Genomic DNA, 22,403 nt, shown 5'->3' with positions numbered 1-22,403 from the left:
TAGAGAAGAATAAAAAAAACTTTATGTACAAATAAATGTGTCCTCTTTTATATAAATTATTCAGATTCTTCCTTTGCATCTATTTCAGCTTCCTCTGAATCAACTTCTTCCTCTTTAATACTTGTTTCCTTTTTAACTGGAGACTTTTTCTTTTTCTTATTCATTTCTTTCTTCTTTCTCTTTTCTTCTTCAGCCTCCTGTCTCTGTTTTTCAACTTCATTCAAAAGCTCTTCTTTAAATGGCCAATTATTTGGGATTCCTGGATCTTTTTTTGATTCTATCAACAAGCAGCATTAATAAAGCTAAGCTATTATCATTTGTTTTCTGAGCGCTTACTTCTATAAGATTTAGGGTTCTTTTTTTCGCCTCGACGTTCTTTTCGTTGGTGATCTTTAATTCTACCAGCAATTCGATATCGATGTGCCATACGCACTCTTTTGCTTTGTCTTTCTAATTACAAGAAGTTTATAAGTATAAACTACACAATATATGTATTTAACTCAAATAAAACTTCTTACTTTTAGGGACCATTTTATTATTATTGTTTTAAATATAAAAAAAAAGGCAAGTTAAAAAGGAATGCTCTCCTTCAATTGATGTCTTTCAAAAACACCGTCACTTTCAAGCCACGCAAATTTATCTATTGGAATTCTGGCAGATCTAAGATATGGCCCATTTTCTTCACCTTGACAGCTAAATACTTGTCAAGCTCGTTTCTTGGAGTTGATGTACCTGAGGACGCTGGCGAGGAAGAAACGCCCATGTTACTAATTTCATTACGAAGATGAGAGAGTGAGGGTGAAGGCATAGAGCTATTTGTTCCATCATTAAGTGCTGGTGTTGACCAGGATCTTGGTATCATAGGTCGTCGTTGAACAACCTTAATGGCGCCGTAGGATTCTAATTGCTTTATTTTGTCTGGATTGTTTGTTAATAAGTCGACTTCGGTTAGTTGAAGATCTTTTAATATGGCGTTTGCAATTCCATATGTTCTGCCATCAGCCGGGTGTTGTAATAAAACGTTGGCTGCAACAGTATCGTGTCCAAGATCTTGTAAGTTGTATGCTCTATATTATCATTATCAATATTGCATTCTTTTATAATTAATGCCTATGTAATAATTTTTACTTTAATTTCTCCAAAAGTCCAATACCTCTTCCTTCTTGTCTCAAATAAACGATCACACCTCTTCCTGCTGCCTGCATCTGAGCCATTGCACTGTCTAACTGCTCACCACAATCACATCGAGCAGAATGAACAGTCTCCCCAGTAAAACATTCCGAGTGGATACGAACCAATGGCGCCTCTGAAGATACTTTCCATTCTGCTTTAGCCTTTGCCTGCTGTTCTTCTAAATAAGCTTCTTGATCCTTAGTCAAAGTTAAAGATCGGCATTCATCTGATACGACCTCTTCCAATCGACCATAATATGCACCTCTCACAATACGGTTCATGATTGTTTCATTTTCCCAAGTCTTGTCCAATGACTGAGAACGAATGTCATCTCCATAAACAATAGCTAAATGTTCTTTGGTGTCTTGATTGTTTTTATAAAGATAAAGATACATTTCTCCTCCTTCTGTAGTGGGAATACGAGCACGTACTTGACATTGTATCTTGATGTGATCATCAGGAACTAAGACTGGCGTCACAGCTCTAGGCGCATGAACCTGGTCCTTTAAAAATTCAATGTATTCTTTAACTGTAGTTGGATGGGTATTCTCCTTGTTTTCATTATTTGCAGCAGGGCTGTTGCTTACTACATTCATTCCAAATAACGTAAATACTTTAGATACCATTGTTTAGTATGTTTTTTTTTTGCTTATAAATAATCTAAAAAAGAAAAAGAAAGCTTACTAATAAAATGTTGGTAAGGGTTTATATAGGATTTCCCAAGTTATTTACCGCTTGTGATTGTGATTGGCCAACTGAGATTTTCTATTTTGCCGAATCAAGGAAATTGATTGGCTAACCGGATTAAATAATTTCACCGGCTTTGTCCAGTAAATTGACCCTTTCATAATGGTTAGTTTCGCAGTGATTAACACTAAAGCAGGGCTTGCAGCGTAATAAAACTAATGATAATAATAAAAGAAAACTTCTGGTATAGCTTAATAAAGTTGAGTCGAAAGCTGAAGCTCCAAAATCATCGAAAAAAAGACGCGCTAATATTGGCTATAGTCTTCAAGTTTTTGGAGACGAAAACATGATTAATAATACAGCTGTTAATTACAACGTAAATATTGTTGTTATTTTATAAATAATTGAATTGAAAATTGGATTGACATGTTTTTTTACTTTTAAAGATAACAAAAGAAAGAGAAAGAAGAAAATGAAAAAACTTTCAGCATTTGAAAAGACGAGTTTATTTCTTTTAGAAAATAACCAGATCTTTCATATTGAGATGAATATACTTTTCTTTTAAAAAAGATATACTGAAGGAATATCGGCATAATCATTTTTATAGTCCTGAGAGCCACAATGTAATCAGGCGTGGACATAGCATTTCCGCTTGTCCTAATCTAGACAAAGATACTTGCAAACAGCATGTAAACAAACATCAGGAAAGGATTTCTACTACCAGAAGCATATATTTCATATGTAAATGGAATTTTCACCAGTGAAAGCCACATATGTACACATCAATAACATATCAGATCACAATAAAACAACTCTATCTATAGAAAGACCACAAAAGATGTTCCTCTTACAAAAATGACAAAGAGGCTATGTTTAACCTCTTAGAAAGTACATTTCGAGCAACGTAGGTAATTCTTTGTTGATTGTATGTTAGTTTATACTAAGATTTAAGTTTAACATGTAAGCTATATTTATAGATATAGATTCCACACTAAAAATATAGAGAATCAACCTTTAATTCTCTCTTTGTCTATTCTTTTCTAGAAGCAGTGGCTGCTTTGTTAGCAGAGAGTGTATATTGGTGCAAAATTGGTTTTAAGCATGGCGAAGTACCATTGCTATTGATGGGCAAACAGCTCAAAGCTCTAGAGTTATTCAAGAACGATAACTACAGTTACTTAGTTGATGACATCATTAACCTTTATGATTTAAAAAACACTGATATTCTCTTATTGGAAACTTCAAGCAATTTCGGATGTGCCAACAAACTAAAGATTAGCTTTGGTTACTACAAGAGTTTCTCCGGAAGCCTTGCAATGTTAAAAGACATTGCTGATGAGCTTCCTCTGGCAACCCTGGAAGTATTTTGAGACTGTAAGATGTTTTTCGTTCATGCCGTAAATAAAAATACATAACATCTTTTTCTGTTTATCCATTTATAGTTGTTTGTCCTTTCTCTTGTCTCACGTAGAAATTTAAGATGAGAGCATTTGTCTGTGGAGCCTGCACTTTGAGCCAGACAGCTCAATCTATGGACTGTGGTTAAAGAGTACACTGCATATTAAACCCGAGATTGATGGCAAACTGGAAGCATTACTCAGTTTTTTAAAATTCATCTGGAGCATGAAGGTATTCATCCGTTTTAATTATTCATCTGATATATATTTGACTAACCTTTAGTTTTTTCATGATAGCGTTTTCTAATCGAAAGCATCTCAAACATTGCACAGCTCAAGAAGCATAATGATATTCTGGTAAAAAATAGGTTCAACCCCAGAGTCTCTTCATACACTCTTTCCTCGATGGTCAAACCATCTATTCTCAAATTAACTGAAGAAGATAAAACAGATATGCATTTGATCAGCCCTCTCTTTTTAAATAGGTCTTCTCCTTAAATTGCATTTTACTTGTATGCTCTTTTTATGAATAATAATATGAAATGAAATGTGCATACTCTATTTTGAATTTTTGATAATAACAGCTTTAGGATCTGTTATGAAATTAAAATTTATGCCGAATAGTCTCATTAGACTAATTATCTGTACCTAGCCCTATTCAATATATTTTTAGTAAGTTCCAAAAATGAATTTTATTTAAATTAATACACATACCATTCACAGTATCAGCTAATACTTTTATATTGGAGGATAAAGAAGTGCAACACTTCGAATCCTTGGTATTATAATGGTAGCTCATCAATTATACGGGTGTCTTCTTTTTCGTATTATGTGTATTTCCAAAATTGAATAAAATAGGTAGCTAACCATGTAGAATTACTATTCTGTCATGAATACCAGCAACTATGTAAAAAAGAAGCGGGTTATTTAATTATTGAAGAATACGTTGTAAATCTCATCAATACTGTACAAACTAACAATCATGGATGCATAGTCATTTAAATATTAAAATGAATAAACGGGTTTTGCCAGTGATGCAATCAAATAAGTATAGGGATGAGATAGACATAAAACTGCTAACTAGATCTTATTAGCAGTAGTATGAAGAGAAACGTCCGACAGAAAATATTTTATACCCTCAAGCAGCAAGAATAACCCAAGTACAATAAATGAAGCTAACAAGTATAGGAAGGTTTATTTATAATATGAAAATAGCATAATATTAAAGTTTGTGAAGAATATTCATGACCTACAAGTAATATTTAAGACCACTAAAGTTCCTCCTATTGAGGAAGACGGTTGTCCATGTAGAACCTTAGTATTTTCCAGGCTTCTGTGAGCTATATCATTCTTTCGACTCGTAACAACTCTTGCTTACTCCACAAAGGATATTAAATATTTTGTTTAAAATAATTTCTCAACAAACAAAAATTGCTTAAACAATCATTTCAAGTTGTCGCCTTATATACTCAGAATCTCTTCATGTAATACTAATCATCGCAGAAAGCAGGATATCTTTAGCGAGCAGCTCTTTTAAAAGACGATCCAAAACCTCCGTTTAAGCCAGCCAACTTTGCCACATCTGACTTAGTTGTGTCAAACGTAAGAATAACATCCCAAGCCTAAGGAGAATGTTCATGCCCAAACTAGCTCTTAAACTGAACAAAATCCTACATCTTAACAATTGCGGTAGCCAGGAAATGAACAAGTCATTCACCTGTGACCGGCTGTGTTTCTCTGTGAAAAGGAGGCTTCTTTCATATTATTACTTGTATAAACATGTTTTCGAGAATGTTGGACAAGATTATATATAAACCATATGCTTCATCCAAAAGTGTGTATGCTCATCATTTCCATGTATTATGTAAGCAATGTAGTAATAAGAAGAATCTATTGGATACTGCAAATACGTGTAGAATTGAACAAAATTTTGATTTGAATAGTTAAAAGGGCTTTACGATCTATGTCACAAAATTTCCTGAAAATGTATAATGTTGAGGCTTACAGATTGAGAATCCAATAAGCAAAGAATCATTATCCCCAATTTAGATGAATACAAACCAGTTTGCTTTCTCTCTTCTTTGTCTTTATTTTTATAAATCCAAATCATTACACAAAAAATGGCGCGTATTTAAAGAATATGCCGGATATGTCTAGCGTCATTATTATCAGGTGAACCAAATTCCAGATCCCAAAAACCAGGAGGTGTGGCTGCTCTTTGCCGTGGAAGTTGTCTATGCCTTGAATGAAGTTGAATACGGTCTGCTGGCGTGTATTGAACGTCTCTGCCATTCACGTCAGGTAATGGTCTTGTATCATAAAACTACTCTGATATAAGCATTATATGATAATAATATACAAGTTAAGTTACCTTTTCACAGCTTATACAAGTCTCACCGTGCATATGTATTCTGTCATGTCTAGCACGTGTCGGCTCTATAGGTAATACTGCTACTGATTGGTTATCGTTGCTATTGTCATTTGTGGTATCCTTGGTTACTGCTAAAGAGGATGGTAAGGATGTAGTAGTTACTGGTGGTGACTGATTTTTTGATAGGTTTATGACTTTAGTTAAATGAATGTCATTGTTCGTCTTCTCTTGTAAAACACCAATGACATTTTCTTTTCCTAAATCAGATTGGGTATCTTGTCTTTGCTGTTTCCTTTTTAATATGTAGTCTATACTTTGTCGGTTTATTGCAGCCGGTTTTTTTGTGCACTTTTTTAAGATTGGTTTACTACTAGAAGCTATTCCTTTCTTTTGCTGAAGCTGTTGTATTTGGCGTTCATGCGCTAAACAAAATATGTTATACTACTACGCATAGTATCAAATGCATGTATAGCTTACTTAGAATAGACAGGGCCTGTGTATCAATTAAGTTTGATTTCTCAGTTAATAATGCTTGAAGTTGTTTGACAACATCTTGTAGACGATATATTTCTTGGTGTTCCTCTGCTGATTGCTTTTCATAGCCTTGAATTGTGTTTCTCAGTACTCGTATCTGTTGTTCATTTTCTTGGATAACGCCTTCTAATTGATTTATCCTTTGTTTGGATTGTTCATTTATTAGATTGCTTTCTACAAACAAAGTCAGTTTATGCATAGATGACTTGTATTTAAACAGACCTTCAAGCTGATGTTTTAATGATATACTTGTTTCTTCTTTTTCAGTATTATCCACATATTTTTCTACCCTCTTGTGATATTCTTTTAGCTTGATTTCAAGTTCTATTTATTCATAGATTAGTTTTTGGTGTAAAGATGACAACAAAAAGCGTTGTTACCAGCAATATTTTGCTTTTGTAATCGAACTGTTGTTCTTTCTCTATTCAAATTCTTTTTCAAATTCTCAACTACTGTTTATACATGTTAATGGCAACTGAATGGAATAGAATTTCAAACTACCTTCTGATTCAGAACTCATCGATCAAACTGCGAAAGAAAGAAAGAAAAAACACTTAAAAAAAAAAACACAGCTTTCCTACTGTGACTATATATTTTAAAATAAGAGAAAAGCAGAATCCCCCCCCTTTCTTTTTTTAAACTGGGAAAATGTCAACTATAGAATATAAACAATATGAATCAGAATTACAATTACCTTCCATTATTCACTTGATTGAAAACGATTTATCTGAACCTTATTCTATATACACTTATCGTTACTTTATACATAACTGGCCTAATTTGTGCTTTTTAGTATGTTTGTTTATTATGCAGAACAAAACAAACTAATTTCTATTAGGCTATGGATGGAGACGAATATGTAGGTGTAATTATTTGTAAGGTGGATAGGCATAAAGACAGATTACGTGGATATATTGCCATGTTGGCTGTGTCGAAATCACATCGTAAAAGATCGATCGGTTCGAACCTTGTAAAAACAGCCATTCAAGCAATGAAAGAAATGAATGCAGATGAAGTAATAGCGACTATTATAAAATAAAAAGAGAGACTAATAAATTGCATAGGTGGTCCTGGAGACTGAATATACCAACCAAGGAGCATTAGAGCTTTACCAACGATTAGGATTTATTAAAGACAAGAGACTTTATCGATATTATCTCAACGGTGTAGATGCATTTCGATTAAAACTATTTTGTAAAACAATGGTTCCAACACAATAAATCATTATTGAAAAGCTTTTGAAACAGTATCATCTAACTTGAGCTTAGAGGCCAATGTAAAGATAGTAAAGACATCTGGAGGCATCGTACTCGCAATACGTTCCATACGTTGTTCAAATTGTTCTAATTTGGTGACAACAGGTATTTCGGGATCCGTCATTTGTTGCTCTTCTTCAGGCACCTCGGTTGTGGCCATAGCGTCCATGGCCAATTGAGTAGATGAGTCTTTTTTTCTGAGCTCGATATTTTCTTTTGTAATGAATTTACGTATTGCAGTATAGTAGGAAAAATCAGATAGGGATGACATGGAGGATGCACGACGATCTGCGTTCATGGCACGTTGTGAGGATACATCATGAATAAATATTTTTATGACTTGCTCAGGAAATTCATGATATATTTGCTGGTAACTATTATAGAGGTTATTATCTTTTATCTTTTTTTTTATGGTTACTATTTACATTTCTGGGTCAATTTCACCTGAATCACCTACAAGAATAAACTTTCGATGGGGGAAATCACGAAGGATCTTTTGTATTACTTCCAGCTTGTGTTTACCAGGTCTACCCATAATTAAATCCTGTGTGCTGACTGCTCGTAAATGTATACTCCCTTTAGGAAATTGTTTGCTTGAGATAAACTTGCTAAGAGCAGAGTATATTTGCCAAGGTGAATTAGAGACATAATGAATATGTGCTCCTTTTGCTGCCCATTCTCTATAGATTTCACTCATATAAGGTACTTCTCTAGCTGTCCTGAAAAACGTATTTTGTATAATCGCATCTCTTCCATCCAATATATCAGTCACCTTAATTGTATCATCAATATCCGAAATAACAGAGATGCCATTGGGTTCAATCAAATCAACAAATCCAGTAAAGTATGATTCTATTTTTAGTACTCAATATTTGCCTGTAATATCCATGCGGACAACCTACCATTATTTTGAAAACGTGCTTCTATATTCAAGTGCTTTTCTTTTATGATTTCAATCCAATGTCTTTTTAAAAATATCTCCTTTTCAAACCGTCCTGTTTCTCCCGAATTAATGAACATTTCTTTAAAATTTTCTTTGAGTAGTGGTAAATTAAGCTTGACATCAGTCATACGCATAATTTGACATCTAAACTGATTTAACAAACTTGAAAAGTGAAGATCTTCTTGTGAATCTTTGGCAAGCCCTCCATATTTTCTCCCTGCCGCTATATACACTTTATTTAATCCGAACTTCTTTATTTTTCTCTCTTCTTTCTTTAGCAAAGTGTACCTAATAGAAATCGATCGAGACGACCTGAAGCAGGTTTAGCAAATGTCCAACCAGTCACTTGTATTCTCCACTCGTCTGGGTCATGTTGGCAAGCATAAGTTGGAAAGATGATGCATTCAGGTTGAATTGTGTCTGCTGAGGTATTTTTCAAGATATTTTCGATTTCTAAAGTATCTGTTCTCTGCACATTAGTGTCCATACTTCTCGACGGAAACATTTGTGGTTGGTAATATTTGTTGATTTCTTGCTTTATAGCAAATGAAGTGGCTGTAGCAAACGAGCGTAGCCTATCTCGTTTGCGTATGGGAAGAGAGTTAAGTGGATCCATAAATAAGCATTAAAAAAGGGCAGGGATGTGAAAAAAATGGCATAAAGTTTAATTAGAAACATGTCGTACGAATTTACTGAGGCTTGTTTTCACATGAAGGAGAGGTTATATATCCAATGAATAGTAGACCTGCTAAGGCTTTCTCTAAAAAAGCAAGTGTTAACTGGACTTGTTTAGAAACGCAACAATAACAGGCGAATTAAAAATTTGTATATAAGGCACAGGTATTTCAAGTGTATTTCAGATCACTATCAATATAGGTTTTAATTTCATGTGTTTTAAGAGTAATTATGATATCATTTGTATGTCTTCTCTAAACGTAATAAAAAATGATTGTCGTAATCTACACATAAATAGCAATTGATCCTTTTAATATATTCTTGTATATGGACGTCCAATGATGTTGTTATGCGAGTGCTGTTTTAAATTAAATTTTTTCGTAGGAACTCGCGTAGTGATTTCACAAAACTACAAATCCTTTCTCGATCAATTTTATTGGTCAAATCAAGATGTTATACCATGTACAGTTTTTACATTTTAAAACACGTAAAGAAACGCGATAATTAATATTTATAAAAGAAAAGTTTTTATTTTTTTTTAAAAAAAAGGACCATCCTCGAGAAAAAAGAGAAAATCCTAAATAAAAGAAAGATATGTAAGTTCATCCGTTACTATTATATTTAAAGGGCAAAAATAAAATGTATGTTTCGTAACTAAGAATACCCCCACGGAAAAAAGAAGGCATTCAACTCAATCGAAACGAGCGTCGTCCAAGGCGGACCCACTTAGAACAAGTGGATCACAGTTAAGACAACATGGATTATTATTCCACGAGTGTAACAGAGTAACCATCATTGAATCGAGCATAAAGCTCTGTTGGATCTCCTGACATGACTTGTGGTTTTGTGTATAATAAAATAAGAAAAATAATTACCTTTTTTTTATAAAACCAAGAGAGAAAGAACAAGTATAAAATGATGTCCTGAATAAAAAATTTCAGGCTTTTTATAAATCATTAGCACACAGTCACACCAAGCCACCAAATGAGTTTGTAAATCATCGTTCTTTAAAATTAATTTTGTTCTTTTACACGTCTTATGCAAAATGAAAAAATGGAAGCTGTTCTTGGAGGAGTATAAGGATTTGGTCAAGGATAACGAAATTATAAATACACCACTTTATGAGCAAGAAGAATGGGATTTGATAGTATCCAAGTAAATAAGAAGTATGGTATACTTCTCTTCGTTTATTAAACTACATAAAACAATAGAACAGAGATAGAAGCTTATTTATCAAGTGAAAATGCGGTTCAAGTTTCCTTATCGCCCGATCAAAAAGATAGCTTAACAATGAAAAGGTTTGATGCGATTGAGGCTCCAAATCAAAATGCTTTTGTTATCAATACAGGAGGTTCTATTTGGGCTGTAGATTTTGTGCCTAGAAGAGATAAAGAGAATACTCAATATTTGGCCATAGGTGGCTACAAATCAACAGACGAGCAGCACTTATTGGGTGATGACTCAAATTATCATAGCATGATACAAATTTGGAGATATGATGGCAGCCGAAAAGTATCAACGCCGCCTAAACTAGATATGTGTATTTTACATGAATTTGGAATAATTACTGAGTTAAAGTGGTGTCCATTAAGTTCTTGTGATGAAGAAGGAAAGCTGGGAATTTTGGCAGTTATTATAGGTGACGGCTCCGTTTATATCTTGGTTATACCACATCCAAATAGAGTTCGACAGCAAAGAGGATTGAAAGAAGACAATGTCATCTACCGTAATTTTTTTTTCTTTTAACAATTTTTATGAATGTGTCTTTTAAGAAATTGACTGATGCTCTCTAGTTGTCTTGTAGTTATCATTAAGAAGCCTCGATTTGTACTGAAACTACCTAAATCCTATAATCTCTGTCTATCATGGTGCCAAGGCTTATTAGCATGTGGCACACTTGAAGGAACCATTGTCGTCTGGGATATATCCTCTTCCCTTCGTGCTCAGCAGCCGGTCCTTCTTGCTCATATTCCAGAGGTAGGTAAGGCAGGCATACACAGCATCTGTTGGACTTCTCCTCTTGATCGACCCTTTTTGCTCTCAGCTGATATGGCGGGTTTTGTTTATGTACATGATCTTCGAGATCCCTTTTTGAAACACGAAGTGACACGCACACGGTCGATGCATGTACCTCTTTCAGGTGTAGGACATCACCTGGAGGGATTTCTTTATGGTGATTCCGAAGGCAACTGTCGTCTGAATGCAACTTTTCACAGTAAAAAATCAATTCCAATGACATATTCTGGATATGGACATATTTGGTCCATTGATTTTTGTCATTTTTGTCAAAAAGTGGCATCTGTCAGTTCTACAGGTATAGCAGTGGCAAGGTGTTGTGTGGATACAACGGGTAAACTGATAAAAAATAAGAACAATGTAAAAGCTTTTGACAGTTTTTAAAGTAATCCAGTATGTTTATTCATCTTTTGTAGCGAATAGGGGATGTCTTATACCAACTACGTTGTGATAACAAGATATTTCATTATTTGAAGACGACTCAGGTAAACTATATACTTTGAAAAAGAAGAAGCTGGTAATAGATTGTATTAATATAGGCAGATTTATCTTCTGCAAAAGATTATCAAAATGCGCTTATTGATCCCGTTGCTTCTTTGCACAAAGTAATTCATACCTAATTTTGATGAGTGCCACTGACATGTTGTAATGTATAGGTTGCGTGGAACCCTAATGAAACTGCTCATAAATGGGTTGCTTCTGGCGGTAAAGCAGGCTTATGCAGATTAGATATTGTAAAATAAACCCTGTTTTTGCAAGTAAACAATAAAAGGGGAACAAACAGATCTTTTGCATATTATTTATTTTTGTTCTTCTTTTCATCAGTTTCTTCTATTGTTTTCATTTTAAGGTTCTTTTTGTGATAGTATTCCAGTGCATCTCTAATATGTTTTTCTATAAAAACAAATTAATTCTTCTTCATCATATACACGTAGATCCACTTTACCACATTGTAACCAACTTCGATAATCACGTATGCCTAATGACATTTCAAATTGAAGTTCTTTTTTTACCATATCTAGTTGTTCTTGCAAAGCAGTATATCGATCCAGTCGCTTTTGTACTGTCTTTGTAAACTTTTTAATAATCATTGATGTCTTGACAGGTTGTACCCAACCCCTGACTCGTTTAAATTGATAACCAGAAGAGTGTGTGACGGTAAGAGCAACTTGATACGGCTTTCGTTTTCTGTGTTTCTTCTTTTTTATCTTCTTTTTCTCTGGTTGTTTTTTCTCCTTGATCTCATTCTGCAGGTATTGACTCACGCGTTGTTTTATTTGTAGACTGGGTTTCTGTAAGTGTTGATTAATCTATCATTTTTGAGATTAGACAAGGGAAGAAATTCTATTCAACTTGAATTCATACCTTGTTTGCTTCACTTAGTAATTCAAGTACTTTAGGCCTAGAAGTGATATGTCGATTAGCTCTAAATTTTTGCTGAATTATGTTCTTGATCTTGTCATTTTGTTCATATTTTTTACTCGATCTTAAAAGGGATCGATAGAGTCCGAGTGTCTATAGAATATTGATTAAAAGAAAAGGAGGGAAAAAAGAAGGCTGAAACTTTATGTTGTGCATTTACAGCTTGCCTTGTTTGTTGAGTTAAAGCAACATGAGTTGATTGAAAAGCAGTTGCATAGAATCGAGGCATATTTTTGTGAAGAAGAAAAAAAGCATTTTAAACTCACTTGATAACTTTAATAAAAGGACACCGAAAACAGGTTCATTATTGTATTTGGTGGAGCATTAGAAATCAGCCGAAGAAGGTTTGTAGATGTATGCCCATACTTAAATAAATTACTATTTTGTGAATAACGCTTAGAATATGAAATTAAACTTTCAGGAAAGAAATACAAAAAACACAAAAAAGCATGCTAGTACATTTTTATATTTTATTGCAGAATACAATGATTTGCGTTTAAAATCAAAATGTTATCGAAGCGAAGGCTGAAAATGTAATAAATGCTCTTAGAGCTACGCTATATTTTTCATATATATAACAAATTTAGTTTAAACCCCTCTCTTCCCTATATCTTTCAAATGCTAGTCCCGCATCTAATCGCTAGAGTATGCTTGAATGTATAAAACACGCTCAAGCAACACACTGTTCTCAATGTATTTCTTCGTGTCCTTTTCAGCCTACTCAATTGAAAACCCAGCATAATTGATTTCAGAATGTTAGCATATCGGCTAGATCCCTGTCTTTATAGCTCCATACAAACACTTTGTTTACGATTAATGCTCAATGCATCTTGCAAGTCGTTCAAAAGCTTCCCCACTGCCATTTAATGCTGTAATTTCGAAGACTGGTAGATGATGATGATATCAGGTACAAATTTTTGCTTCTCGTACAGTGGTTAACTAACACTGAATATGTAAATCACAAAGAATTATATTTTTTTAAACCACACAAATCATACCACAAGCAGACTCTTTATGCTTGTTGAGTTATAGTGTCAATTAGTGATAATCGATATATCCTATAAGTAGATACAAACTATATTTTCTTGGGAGTACATTTATGTTAACTGATATACCTCAGATACACTCCTATCGTGTTACATATATTACCAATCTACTTATACCGACAACTTCTCAATTGATATATGAAGTCTGATAGGGTTTGCATGCTGTTCGCTATGCTATGGACACCTGATCTCTCCATTCATTTTAATTACTACTGTTCACTACTGCAGTTTCGGTTGATAGCGTAGTCTAATTGCACGTTTTGGTAAAGTTTTCAATTCTTTCTTGGTTTCAATACAATTATTTTGAAGCTCTCTGCCGTATTATCCACTCATCATCTCAAAAAGGCTTCTAAAGTCTACGTATAAATTGTCGTCTATTTCATAAATGTGTTGTATAATGGTAAAAATAATAAAAGAAGAGGTAGAAACAAAGATCGAGAAACAGTGTATGTACTTTTTGAGACTGATCTTTATTTCAGTTTAAGTTAAAGTAAAAATTATTCTAATTAAAGGCAGGTATTTATATTTTATTGAGTGAGTAGCTCGATATCTTCTATGGTAAGTGTTCTTCTAACATTTAGGTACTTTAGCAGGTGTCATCTATAATTATGATTATGATTGTGATTATGAAAACTTTTCATTTGTTCTTTTGTATGTCTGTCATAGATTATCTTTTATTCTGGGAATTCCTCACTGATTTGAATAACGTTATTTTACGCGTTATTTCAATTATGTGAAAGATTAGCAATATTCCTAACATTGGATTGGATCTTGTTATTTTAGTTGATACTTCTTCTTATCAAAGAACTCTCATGAATACAATACATATTCTTTTAGAATATGTTTAATTGGAATTGATTGTATGATCTTATTTAAATAAACTTACATTTTATTTTTATGATCTTGTATTAAGACTTATATTTATTAATGTCAATTACAATCAGTTACTGTTCTACAACAAAGTGTATCCTTTATTTGATACCCCTAATGTAGACGATTTCAAATCTGAAGGAATGATGATAGGACTATTGTTGCGCTTATTAGGAAACCAAGACCCACGAGTCCAACAAATAAATTTTTCTTCGTCTACTTCTACTGAAAGGAGATCGTCGACACTCTGAAGATCTGTTTCCCTTGCTTCGTGTTTCTCGGTCAACGGCGGCAGTTACAATATATGAAGTTTTGATGACTTGTTCCTAAGTATTTATATAGTAACTTACAATGAGAAAGGAAATATTTGAATAGCCAGTCTACCCTTATGTACAGCAAACGTAGTAAGCACTTTTGTCTTATACGCTTCAAATCGTACATACTGCTTGGGATACAGACTGATCCTATATACTGTGAAGTATATAAATCCGATGCTATAAGTTTCAAAACGGTAACTTCATCATCTAATCCATTCGCTTGGAATGTTGGAATGAGTACACGCTTTGCTTCATTTCTGGGGATGTAGGTCTGTTTCATCATTTCGTCTATGATAGTTTTCGCTTCCGGAAGCACTTTTCTTCGATCGGTGAAGAACTTAGTTGTTCCTTGGTCCGAGTTTGTGAATTTACCGTTAAGAACATCGTACTTCTTATTTCCAATACTTGTCATAACACGTAAATCTACTCCATCTCTCAAAGTCTGATCGCAATCCTGGTAGAGTCTCTTTTTGGCTGCAGTTGACAATTCTGAAACGGAGTCTCCCCTTTTAATAGTTTTAATACAGTACTCTAAATCAAGAGTATATAATACGTACCATCAAACTTTTAATGAATCATCGCTGAAAATGGAAGTGATAATAAGTGATCAAACTTCACCAACGAAATTTTGTTCAGTGGCTGATTTAGTATAATCTCGATGAACTGGTGAGTTTTTTCTGTGAAGCAAATGAAGGGCATGCGAATATACTTCAAAATAGATTTCTTCCTGTAGAAGTGTGTACTCAACTTGATATGATAAACAGGTCTTATAAGCTTTTCTTATATCAGGAATAGCCCACTGCTCTACTTCTTTCAACTTCATCTTGATTTCAGTAGAATATCATTCATCTCACAAGACACATAGACTCTATTTTGAAGCTCATTCCACGCACCAGTACTAAATAACGATCGTTGGCTACTAGGCTTAGTGCTGTTGTTGGTTAAACCGATGATGGAATTTAATCCAAGGCTAAGTTAAAGTCATTAAGTATGTCTAATTATAATGATCTACGAATATTGAAGTTACTAAATTTAACGTATCCTATTCAGCATCGGTTAGTTCGTTGTAGGAGGAAGAATTTTTTGGGAGTCTAAAAGCTGCTGCTTTGATGGTAGAGGTTGCACTTCTGTCCATGTCTGTGAGCATTATGTCGTCTATTTCAAAGATTTCGTCGGTTTCTTGTTTTTTTTTTTGTTGTTGTTGTTGACCTGATCTGGTATTATATCTTTTTTGTATAGCCTCTTGAAGATTTTTTTGAGTTTCGTTAAGTGCCCTCTTATTCAACTCCAATGCAATATTACTTTATTGAATGTCTTGTAGGTTTGACTGTTATTTGGGCAAATTTTGCTTGTAAAGCTTGATTTTAAGGTTGAGATTGCCTTGTAAGTTGTTGTTTAATATAGAATTTAAGCAGATTCTTATTAAGTAGTGACCACCAGATCTTTTATGTAAGATCAATACGATGTTTCTTGATAAAAGATAAGGTGAAAGATAAAATAAAAAGGCTCAAAGAGCTCAACAAAGAGCCTGAATATAAGACATAGGTGATTCTTTTATTAATATTGATAAGAGTAATTTTTTCAAATCAAAAAAAAAAAGGTTTGTTGGTTATTTATATAAAATTTGCCGCCTTGATTTTTTCTTTTTATGTTAATTTTTCCTTTAACCGAAAACCTTCGATCTATCGACTCAAGTTATATTGTTGACTTCAGTCGGTAAAATGACTTGCAACGGAAGAGTATTGTACAACCTGATTGCCGTTTTCGTCACAGCATTCTGAAGTGATATTTTTTGCAGTTGTAACGTGTTCCAAAAATTTTGTACAGGTTCGGCTCTGGAAATTGAATGATTAAATTAATAAAAGCGTATGCATAAAACAAATATTCAAATTCTTATGCGAAAACTACTAATGGCAATGTCGGACGCTAGTTGATTAAATGGCAGTTGGTCTAGTAGCATCATCCTTAAGTTCATTTACTGCTGCTTGGATTTCTGGTTCAATGGATTCGCGATCGATTAGATCAGAGCTTAAAGCTTTCAATAAATCGAGGAAATCAAAATTCTTATAGTGTTCTTCAATATGCTCTTTAACTGATACAATCACACCAAATAAATTTTCGGACAAAATATGGAAACAAAATTTTGAAAAAATATGGCAAGTTCAAGACCAATTCATACGCGTATACTTAAGCTTAGGATTTCAAGTTTGAGAAAAGAAAGGTTCAGATGTTTATTTTGAAAATATATAAATAATTTTCAGTATTTTGTTGCGCCGCCTTTGACTTTAATAACTGCTTCACATCGCCTCTTCATGCTTTTAATTAATCAGTCGGTAAACTCATCATCCAGTCTTGTCCGCACTTCTTGTAGAGCCGCCTTCAATTGCTGCAAGTTTTTGACCGACGACCTTTTTCTCTTAGTTTGCCTTTCAAGAGCATTCCAAAAATGCTCTATGGGTTCAAATCAGGGCTTTAAGCAGGTCAGTACTCAAAACTCCTAATTTGGAGGGTTTCCTTCCACCATCGAGCATAACCACCTGTATGACAGGAAGTTCCATCCTCTTGGAAGATAAAATCCTTCTCCTGATACATTGTGACATTTGTAAACTAAGAATGAAACCTGCTGGCCAAAATATTGATGTATGTTTCTTGGTCTACGGAACCGGTATCAATCATTTCTGAAGGTCCAAAGCCTCCTCTCCAAAAACATCTCCAAACCATAGCACCACTACCTTCCCACTTGACTGTAGATACTATACTTCTTTCCTCATAACGATCTCTTTCCTTCCTGAGTATTCTTTTACCGCATCTGCTGCCTTTCATACAAAAGTACGATTCATTGGACTTGACAACATTTCTCCATTGGTCTTTAGCCCAATTGATGTGTTCCTTTGCCCAGTGAAGCCTACTTTTGCGGTGCCTTGCAGTCAATCCGGGCTTGTGAGGTACTCTGTACGATTTGAAGGCAAGTTGATCGACATACGATCGAAGAGTTTCTATACAAACAGAAACATCTAGATCTGCTAATTCCATATTTATTTCTTTATAAGAAGCAAAAGGATCCTCTTTGATTATCCTCTTCAAGTGCCATTCAGTTCTTTCGTTTACCTACAATGGACAACATGCTTGCTTGTAAGGCAAAGGGCTGCCATAGTTATCAACCTTGGCTTTTATATCTTGCACAGTAGATTTGTTCAAGCGAACAAGTTTTGCAATCTCTCTAATCGAGTGCCGTGTTCTATTCATATTTTGACTGCAAATCATACTTGATAAATAAGCTAATTGGAGTCTTTATGAAACTTACAATGGATTAAAAAGACGCTGCTAATAGTAATCTTCCAGTACAAAAGATAATGGTGGCAGCCAAATTGAGATATCTGCTATTCGTGAAGTCTTTGATGAATCAATCAGTACATTATTGTGTTATTGGCGTATGAAGAAAGCATGAAATGAGTATCAAAATTGTTAATTCTGCAATGAAAACTGTACAAGCAGAGCTACTTTAATTGTAATGTCTAAGTTGTCAGTTTTGATTTGCTGAGAATGAATTTTAAGAAAGAGTTCTTTGTCTTTTTCAGTTATTACTATGAACAAAAGATAATTATGAGTTCATTCTTGGAGAAAAGATGTGTTTTTGTTACCAATATATATCGAGCTATACCATGATAAGGTAAAATCGTATTACTTTGATCGTATTAGGATGCTGATATGGATTGAATGTTTTATACTCTTTAACAAGTTATACCATTGACTATCGACAAGACACTGTACGTGTTCAATTTGGTTTATAAAAGAAAGGGCAGATAGAATTGATGTTGATAATTTAATTTATATAGTCATAAAAGCACAAATAATAAAAGTTATTATAATAACACAATTCGAGTATTCCTTTGAAATAGTCTTTAGATGTAAATCCTTTCTTGACCTTACCATTAGTTATGTTGTTATTTGTCAAAATATAACGATATTTCTAGTCATTGTTATCCTAATCAATTTGGATCTACAAGCACATTTTTTTGTTTCAAGGGTGAAAGGATCCCTTGTACAGCTAGAAAAGTTATTTTTCAGTAATCTCGATAAGAAATAATTAATTTAGCTGATTATAACAGCCTAGAGTCACAAGAAGCTTATAGCAATGTTGCCTCTGGGTTATTACACACGTTCTCTTTCTTTTGAAAATTACAAGAACAACCCTAAATGTTGAATTACAGAAGACCCAATTAGAATATATATATGACAATATCATCTCACTCAACTCGGCCCTTAATACACAAGATTAAGAAACTATTCACTCTGAAACTGCTCAAAAGGAGGTAGGTGGGTAATATTTAAAGATACCTTAGACTATAGATTAGCGTGTATAAACAATATGTTTTGCCTTTGTTTGGTACTTCTTGCAAACCATTGATTCACTCGAAATTGTTTGTATAAACTTTAATTATACAATTAAAATTTTTATTTTGCTTATTTGGTTATATGCTGAGGGAAAAAAAAAAGTATTTTTCAAAACATCATTCCTTCAATGAATGTGAGGAGAAGAAAACTCATGAACCTTCTGAAGGCGTATTGTGTCTTTATTCGTGATATATTTTTTTACGTTTCCATAGTAAAAATAAATAAATAAAAGTTTACTGCAATAAAAAACATAATTTTTTACAGGGCTAATAGGCTGAATAATTAAATCAAGTGCAATTATATATCAAGCAGAAATGAACTTCTGGTTAATAAAAGTATCATGAGAAAAGATAAGAGATGAATTACAAGTCTAAGCCAGCAAAGACAACGCCTTGGTCCGAAGAGACCAACCATTTAGAATATTTGATGGAAGAACAACAAGGGATCAAGAGGAGTGTTGTCAAAGAAAAAGCGCCAATGAGCTTTCCAGATTCCAAGAATGGTGCAACCAGTTATAATTTCATTAAAAGTTAAAGATAATCATTTTTATTTTGTCTGTCTCACTAACTTGTACATTTTCAAACCGAGACTGCTAATACACTGTTTCAAGGAATAGATGTCGCGCTTACTTGCCGCTTTTTTTTGTATATATTGTATTATAAAGTTTGTAAAAATGCGACTTCACTTTTTGAAAATGATGTATCTGTTGAGCATTCAACAGTACTTCGTACTCGGCTTATCTGAATTTGAAAAGTAACTTAATATTTTTTTTTTTTGATTTTTTTTTTTCTTTGTATAAAATAATAAAAACATGGAAGAATATCAAAATGAATTTATTGGCAAAAAAAGAATAAGGGCTACGCAAGCTTGTATTCTTTGCAGAAAGAAAAAAGTAAAAACTAGGAAAATATGTATATACTGTAGCTAATTCTTTAAAAAGATTAAATGCGATGGAACAAAACCATATTGCTTACATTGTCAAGAATCTAATTTACAGTGTGAATATACAGAATCAAAAAAGAGAGGACCACGTAAAGGATATGTTCAAATGTTAGAAGATAGATTAGCTCAGTTAGAAAGACGATTAACAGATAATTTACCTTCCAATATTATCAATGACAGTAAATAACTTTATATTTGAGGCAGTGTGTGAGTATCTAACTAAATGATAATAGAAGTCAATAATAATGATGATGATTTTCCTTCACCCGAGATAGTAACGCATTTAGTAGACTTATTCTTTCAATATCTCAACTCAGTATTTCCTTTAATACACCGTGTAAAATTAAAACAATCGATTGCGGATGGTACGGTTTCGAAACCTTTATTATGGAGCGTCATGGCTATTGGTGCAAGGTAACTGCTCATGGTGACTCATATACACACTTGTACTAATGAATAAACGAAGGTTTTCAGATCATCCAAGTATCAAGACAGATCCTCCTTATTGGGCAGGCGAGAAATTTGCTGAAAAGGCCACCTCTTTAATCAATGCTTCATTGTTAGAACCAACTATACCTAACCTTCAATTTTGGGGCATCATGTCTTGCTTAGAATATGGAAGGGCATCTGGATCAAAGTATAATATATGCACAAAAAAAAGACAAAGGACGTTATTAATTTATTATCATATAGAGCTTGGACTTATGGAGGTGTAGCGGTACGTATGTGTCAAGAACTTACATTACATAAAGAAGAAACATTGAAGGTACCAATCACTGCGCCAGATGGAACCGTGGATTATGTTGCTATGGCTTTAAGAAGGCGTATCTTTTGGAGTTGTTTTTGTATAGACAAGTAAGGACTAATGGAAAGAATAATGTAATAATATTTACTGATATACAAACAAAAACAGATTTTCGAGTACAAGTACAAATAGACCTCAAGGATTTGAAATTGGAGACTATGATGCTGAACTACCAACATTAGCAGAAAGCAAGCTTCTTCGCGATCCACTTCAATCTTACACAGTCGATAAAGTCATGATTGACGATGACCCACTCATGAATTCTATCACGAAATATTTGGGTGTGCTTGAGATCTTTGGTGATATTGTCAAATTCATGAGCCGAACCAAGACAGATTCTTCATCCGTCATTTGGCCACCTATTAAGGAACATGAAGAGATGAGTCAAAAGATGAGACAATGGGCAGAAGGTCTTCCAGAAATCTATCAATTCACACCCGCCAATGTGAAGCTTTACAGGAAGACGGCCAGTCAAAATTATTTGAATTATTGGCTTTGCTCTCATGCTATGTATTGTGCCGGCATGTTATCACTTCACAGAGGTAGCCTGGCTTACAGTGATATATCTCCCAATGAGTTGTCTGCCGACACTTATGAAAGAATACAAAGGAGTATTACTTTATGTAAAGAACATGTGGAGATTGCCATGGAAGTGTTTAGTAAACTCCGCGATTACTGCGGTTACAATGTTTTGCCGTATATTGGATATGCTGCTTATATTTTCGCAACTGTCTTGATGACTTCCACTTTCTCATCAGATCAAGCATCGTATAATAAGAGTAGCTCAGGATTGGCTATACTATATGATACGATAAAGGTAACTGCAGAAAAAAAAAAACGTTAATTATGGATACTAACATAATCATTAGTTACTACGTCCTTATTGGCCAGTAGGTGAAAGGTTAGCTATTACTACAAATGACATGCTATCAACACATAGCAGATTATATGAAGGACAAGACCAAGATTTGAAATACAAACAAAAAGAAAGAGAATTTACTGACGGTAACAACAACTTACAGAATAGTCCAGTCACTGAGCCTGTCATTTTGCCTCCATCTATACCATCGCCCATGATAACTACATCAGCACCATCATCAGGGTTGCCTTATTCATTTGTATCTAACAGTATACCACCTTATACTTATAACCAACAATTGTTAGGCGTCAATGGCAACGAAATCAATTTCAACAGTTGTGAATTTTTAAATGATCCCGCTTTATTCGGACAAATGATCTTGGATACATCTAAACCACCACAAGTGACATCAAACATGCTAAGCTATTATCCACCAATGACCACTAATACTAACACATCGTCTTATCCTGATGTTACACCCATATATCAACCTTTTTCTTCTTTTTCATTTCAACAGCAACCACCGCATCATCAGCAATAAAGAAGAAAAAAGAAACCTGTGACATACTCTATAGAAATGTTTTTTTTTTTGTAAATTATTATCAGAAAAACTGATTTTTGATCCTTTCTTTAATATAAGGTACCCTTTTTTTTTAGAATAAATAAAGTGATCAATATTACGCTCAGAATAATAT

The 22,403-nt window shown here is 33.8% G+C and overlaps 9 protein-coding genes across 9 annotated transcripts; 3 read left to right on the top strand and 6 right to left on the bottom strand.

Moving 5' to 3' along the window:
* Nucleotides 1–56: 56 nt before the first annotated feature.
* RO3G_07445 (uncharacterized protein) lies at nt 57–531 on the bottom strand (the record flags this gene model as incomplete). The annotated part of the gene is made up of 3 exons (XM_067662035.1): nt 57–277; nt 337–450; nt 519–531. 3 exons carry the CDS (start codon nt 529–531, stop codon nt 57–59), a joined length of 348 nt encoding a protein of 115 aa, XP_067518136.1.
* A 109-nt stretch (nt 532–640) lies between these two features.
* On the bottom strand, nt 641–1,799 carry RO3G_07444 (uncharacterized protein; the record flags this gene model as incomplete). Its single annotated transcript, XM_067662034.1, has 2 exons — nt 641–1,067; nt 1,129–1,799. The coding sequence occupies 2 exons, from the start codon at nt 1,797–1,799 to the stop codon at nt 641–643; spliced, it is 1,098 nt and encodes a 365-aa protein (XP_067518135.1).
* A 223-nt stretch (nt 1,800–2,022) lies between these two features.
* RO3G_07443 (uncharacterized protein) lies at nt 2,023–3,230 on the top strand (the record flags this gene model as incomplete). Its single annotated transcript, XM_067662033.1, has 4 exons — nt 2,023–2,025; nt 2,111–2,236; nt 2,685–2,764; nt 2,864–3,230. The coding sequence occupies 4 exons, from the start codon at nt 2,023–2,025 to the stop codon at nt 3,228–3,230; spliced, it is 576 nt and encodes a 191-aa protein (XP_067518134.1).
* A 2,158-nt stretch (nt 3,231–5,388) lies between these two features.
* Nucleotides 5,389–6,863, bottom strand: RO3G_07442 (uncharacterized protein; the record flags this gene model as incomplete). Its single annotated transcript, XM_067662032.1, has 7 exons — nt 5,389–5,580; nt 5,629–5,920; nt 5,978–6,050; nt 6,106–6,336; nt 6,412–6,486; nt 6,543–6,614; nt 6,857–6,863. 7 exons carry the CDS (start codon nt 6,861–6,863, stop codon nt 5,389–5,391), a joined length of 942 nt encoding a protein of 313 aa, XP_067518133.1.
* A 523-nt stretch (nt 6,864–7,386) lies between these two features.
* RO3G_07441 (uncharacterized protein) lies at nt 7,387–7,953 on the bottom strand (the record flags this gene model as incomplete). Its single annotated transcript, XM_067662031.1, has 2 exons — nt 7,387–7,792; nt 7,844–7,953. 2 exons carry the CDS (start codon nt 7,951–7,953, stop codon nt 7,387–7,389), a joined length of 516 nt encoding a protein of 171 aa, XP_067518132.1.
* A 2,128-nt stretch (nt 7,954–10,081) lies between these two features.
* On the top strand, nt 10,082–11,672 carry RO3G_07440 (uncharacterized protein; the record flags this gene model as incomplete). The annotated part of the gene is made up of 5 exons (XM_067662030.1): nt 10,082–10,191; nt 10,248–10,762; nt 10,841–11,350; nt 11,476–11,537; nt 11,592–11,672. 5 exons carry the CDS (start codon nt 10,082–10,084, stop codon nt 11,670–11,672), a joined length of 1,278 nt encoding a protein of 425 aa, XP_067518131.1.
* Nucleotides 11,673–12,411: 739 nt separating this feature from the next.
* On the bottom strand, nt 12,412–12,703 carry RO3G_07439 (uncharacterized protein; the record flags this gene model as incomplete). Its single annotated transcript, XM_067662029.1, has 2 exons — nt 12,412–12,567; nt 12,635–12,703. The coding sequence occupies 2 exons, from the start codon at nt 12,701–12,703 to the stop codon at nt 12,412–12,414; spliced, it is 225 nt and encodes a 74-aa protein (XP_067518130.1).
* A 4,611-nt stretch (nt 12,704–17,314) lies between these two features.
* Nucleotides 17,315–17,740, bottom strand: RO3G_07438 (uncharacterized protein; the record flags this gene model as incomplete). Its single annotated transcript, XM_067662028.1, has 1 exon — nt 17,315–17,740. The coding sequence occupies one exon, from the start codon at nt 17,738–17,740 to the stop codon at nt 17,315–17,317; it is 426 nt and encodes a 141-aa protein (XP_067518129.1).
* A 2,701-nt stretch (nt 17,741–20,441) lies between these two features.
* RO3G_07437 (uncharacterized protein) lies at nt 20,442–22,249 on the top strand (the record flags this gene model as incomplete). The annotated part of the gene is made up of 5 exons (XM_067662027.1): nt 20,442–20,458; nt 20,511–20,681; nt 20,738–20,899; nt 20,958–21,666; nt 21,719–22,249. 5 exons carry the CDS (start codon nt 20,442–20,444, stop codon nt 22,247–22,249), a joined length of 1,590 nt encoding a protein of 529 aa, XP_067518128.1.
* Nucleotides 22,250–22,403: the final 154 nt, after the last annotated feature.

This window comes from Rhizopus delemar, genomic scaffold (genome assembly GCF_000149305.1).
Source record: "Rhizopus delemar RA 99-880 supercont3.5 genomic scaffold, whole genome shotgun sequence".
Taxonomy (NCBI): Eukaryota; Fungi; Mucoromycota; class Mucoromycetes; order Mucorales; family Rhizopodaceae; genus Rhizopus; species Rhizopus delemar.
The sequence above is the reverse complement of the archived record's forward strand: the minus strand, read 5'-3'. Positions and strand labels throughout refer to the sequence as shown.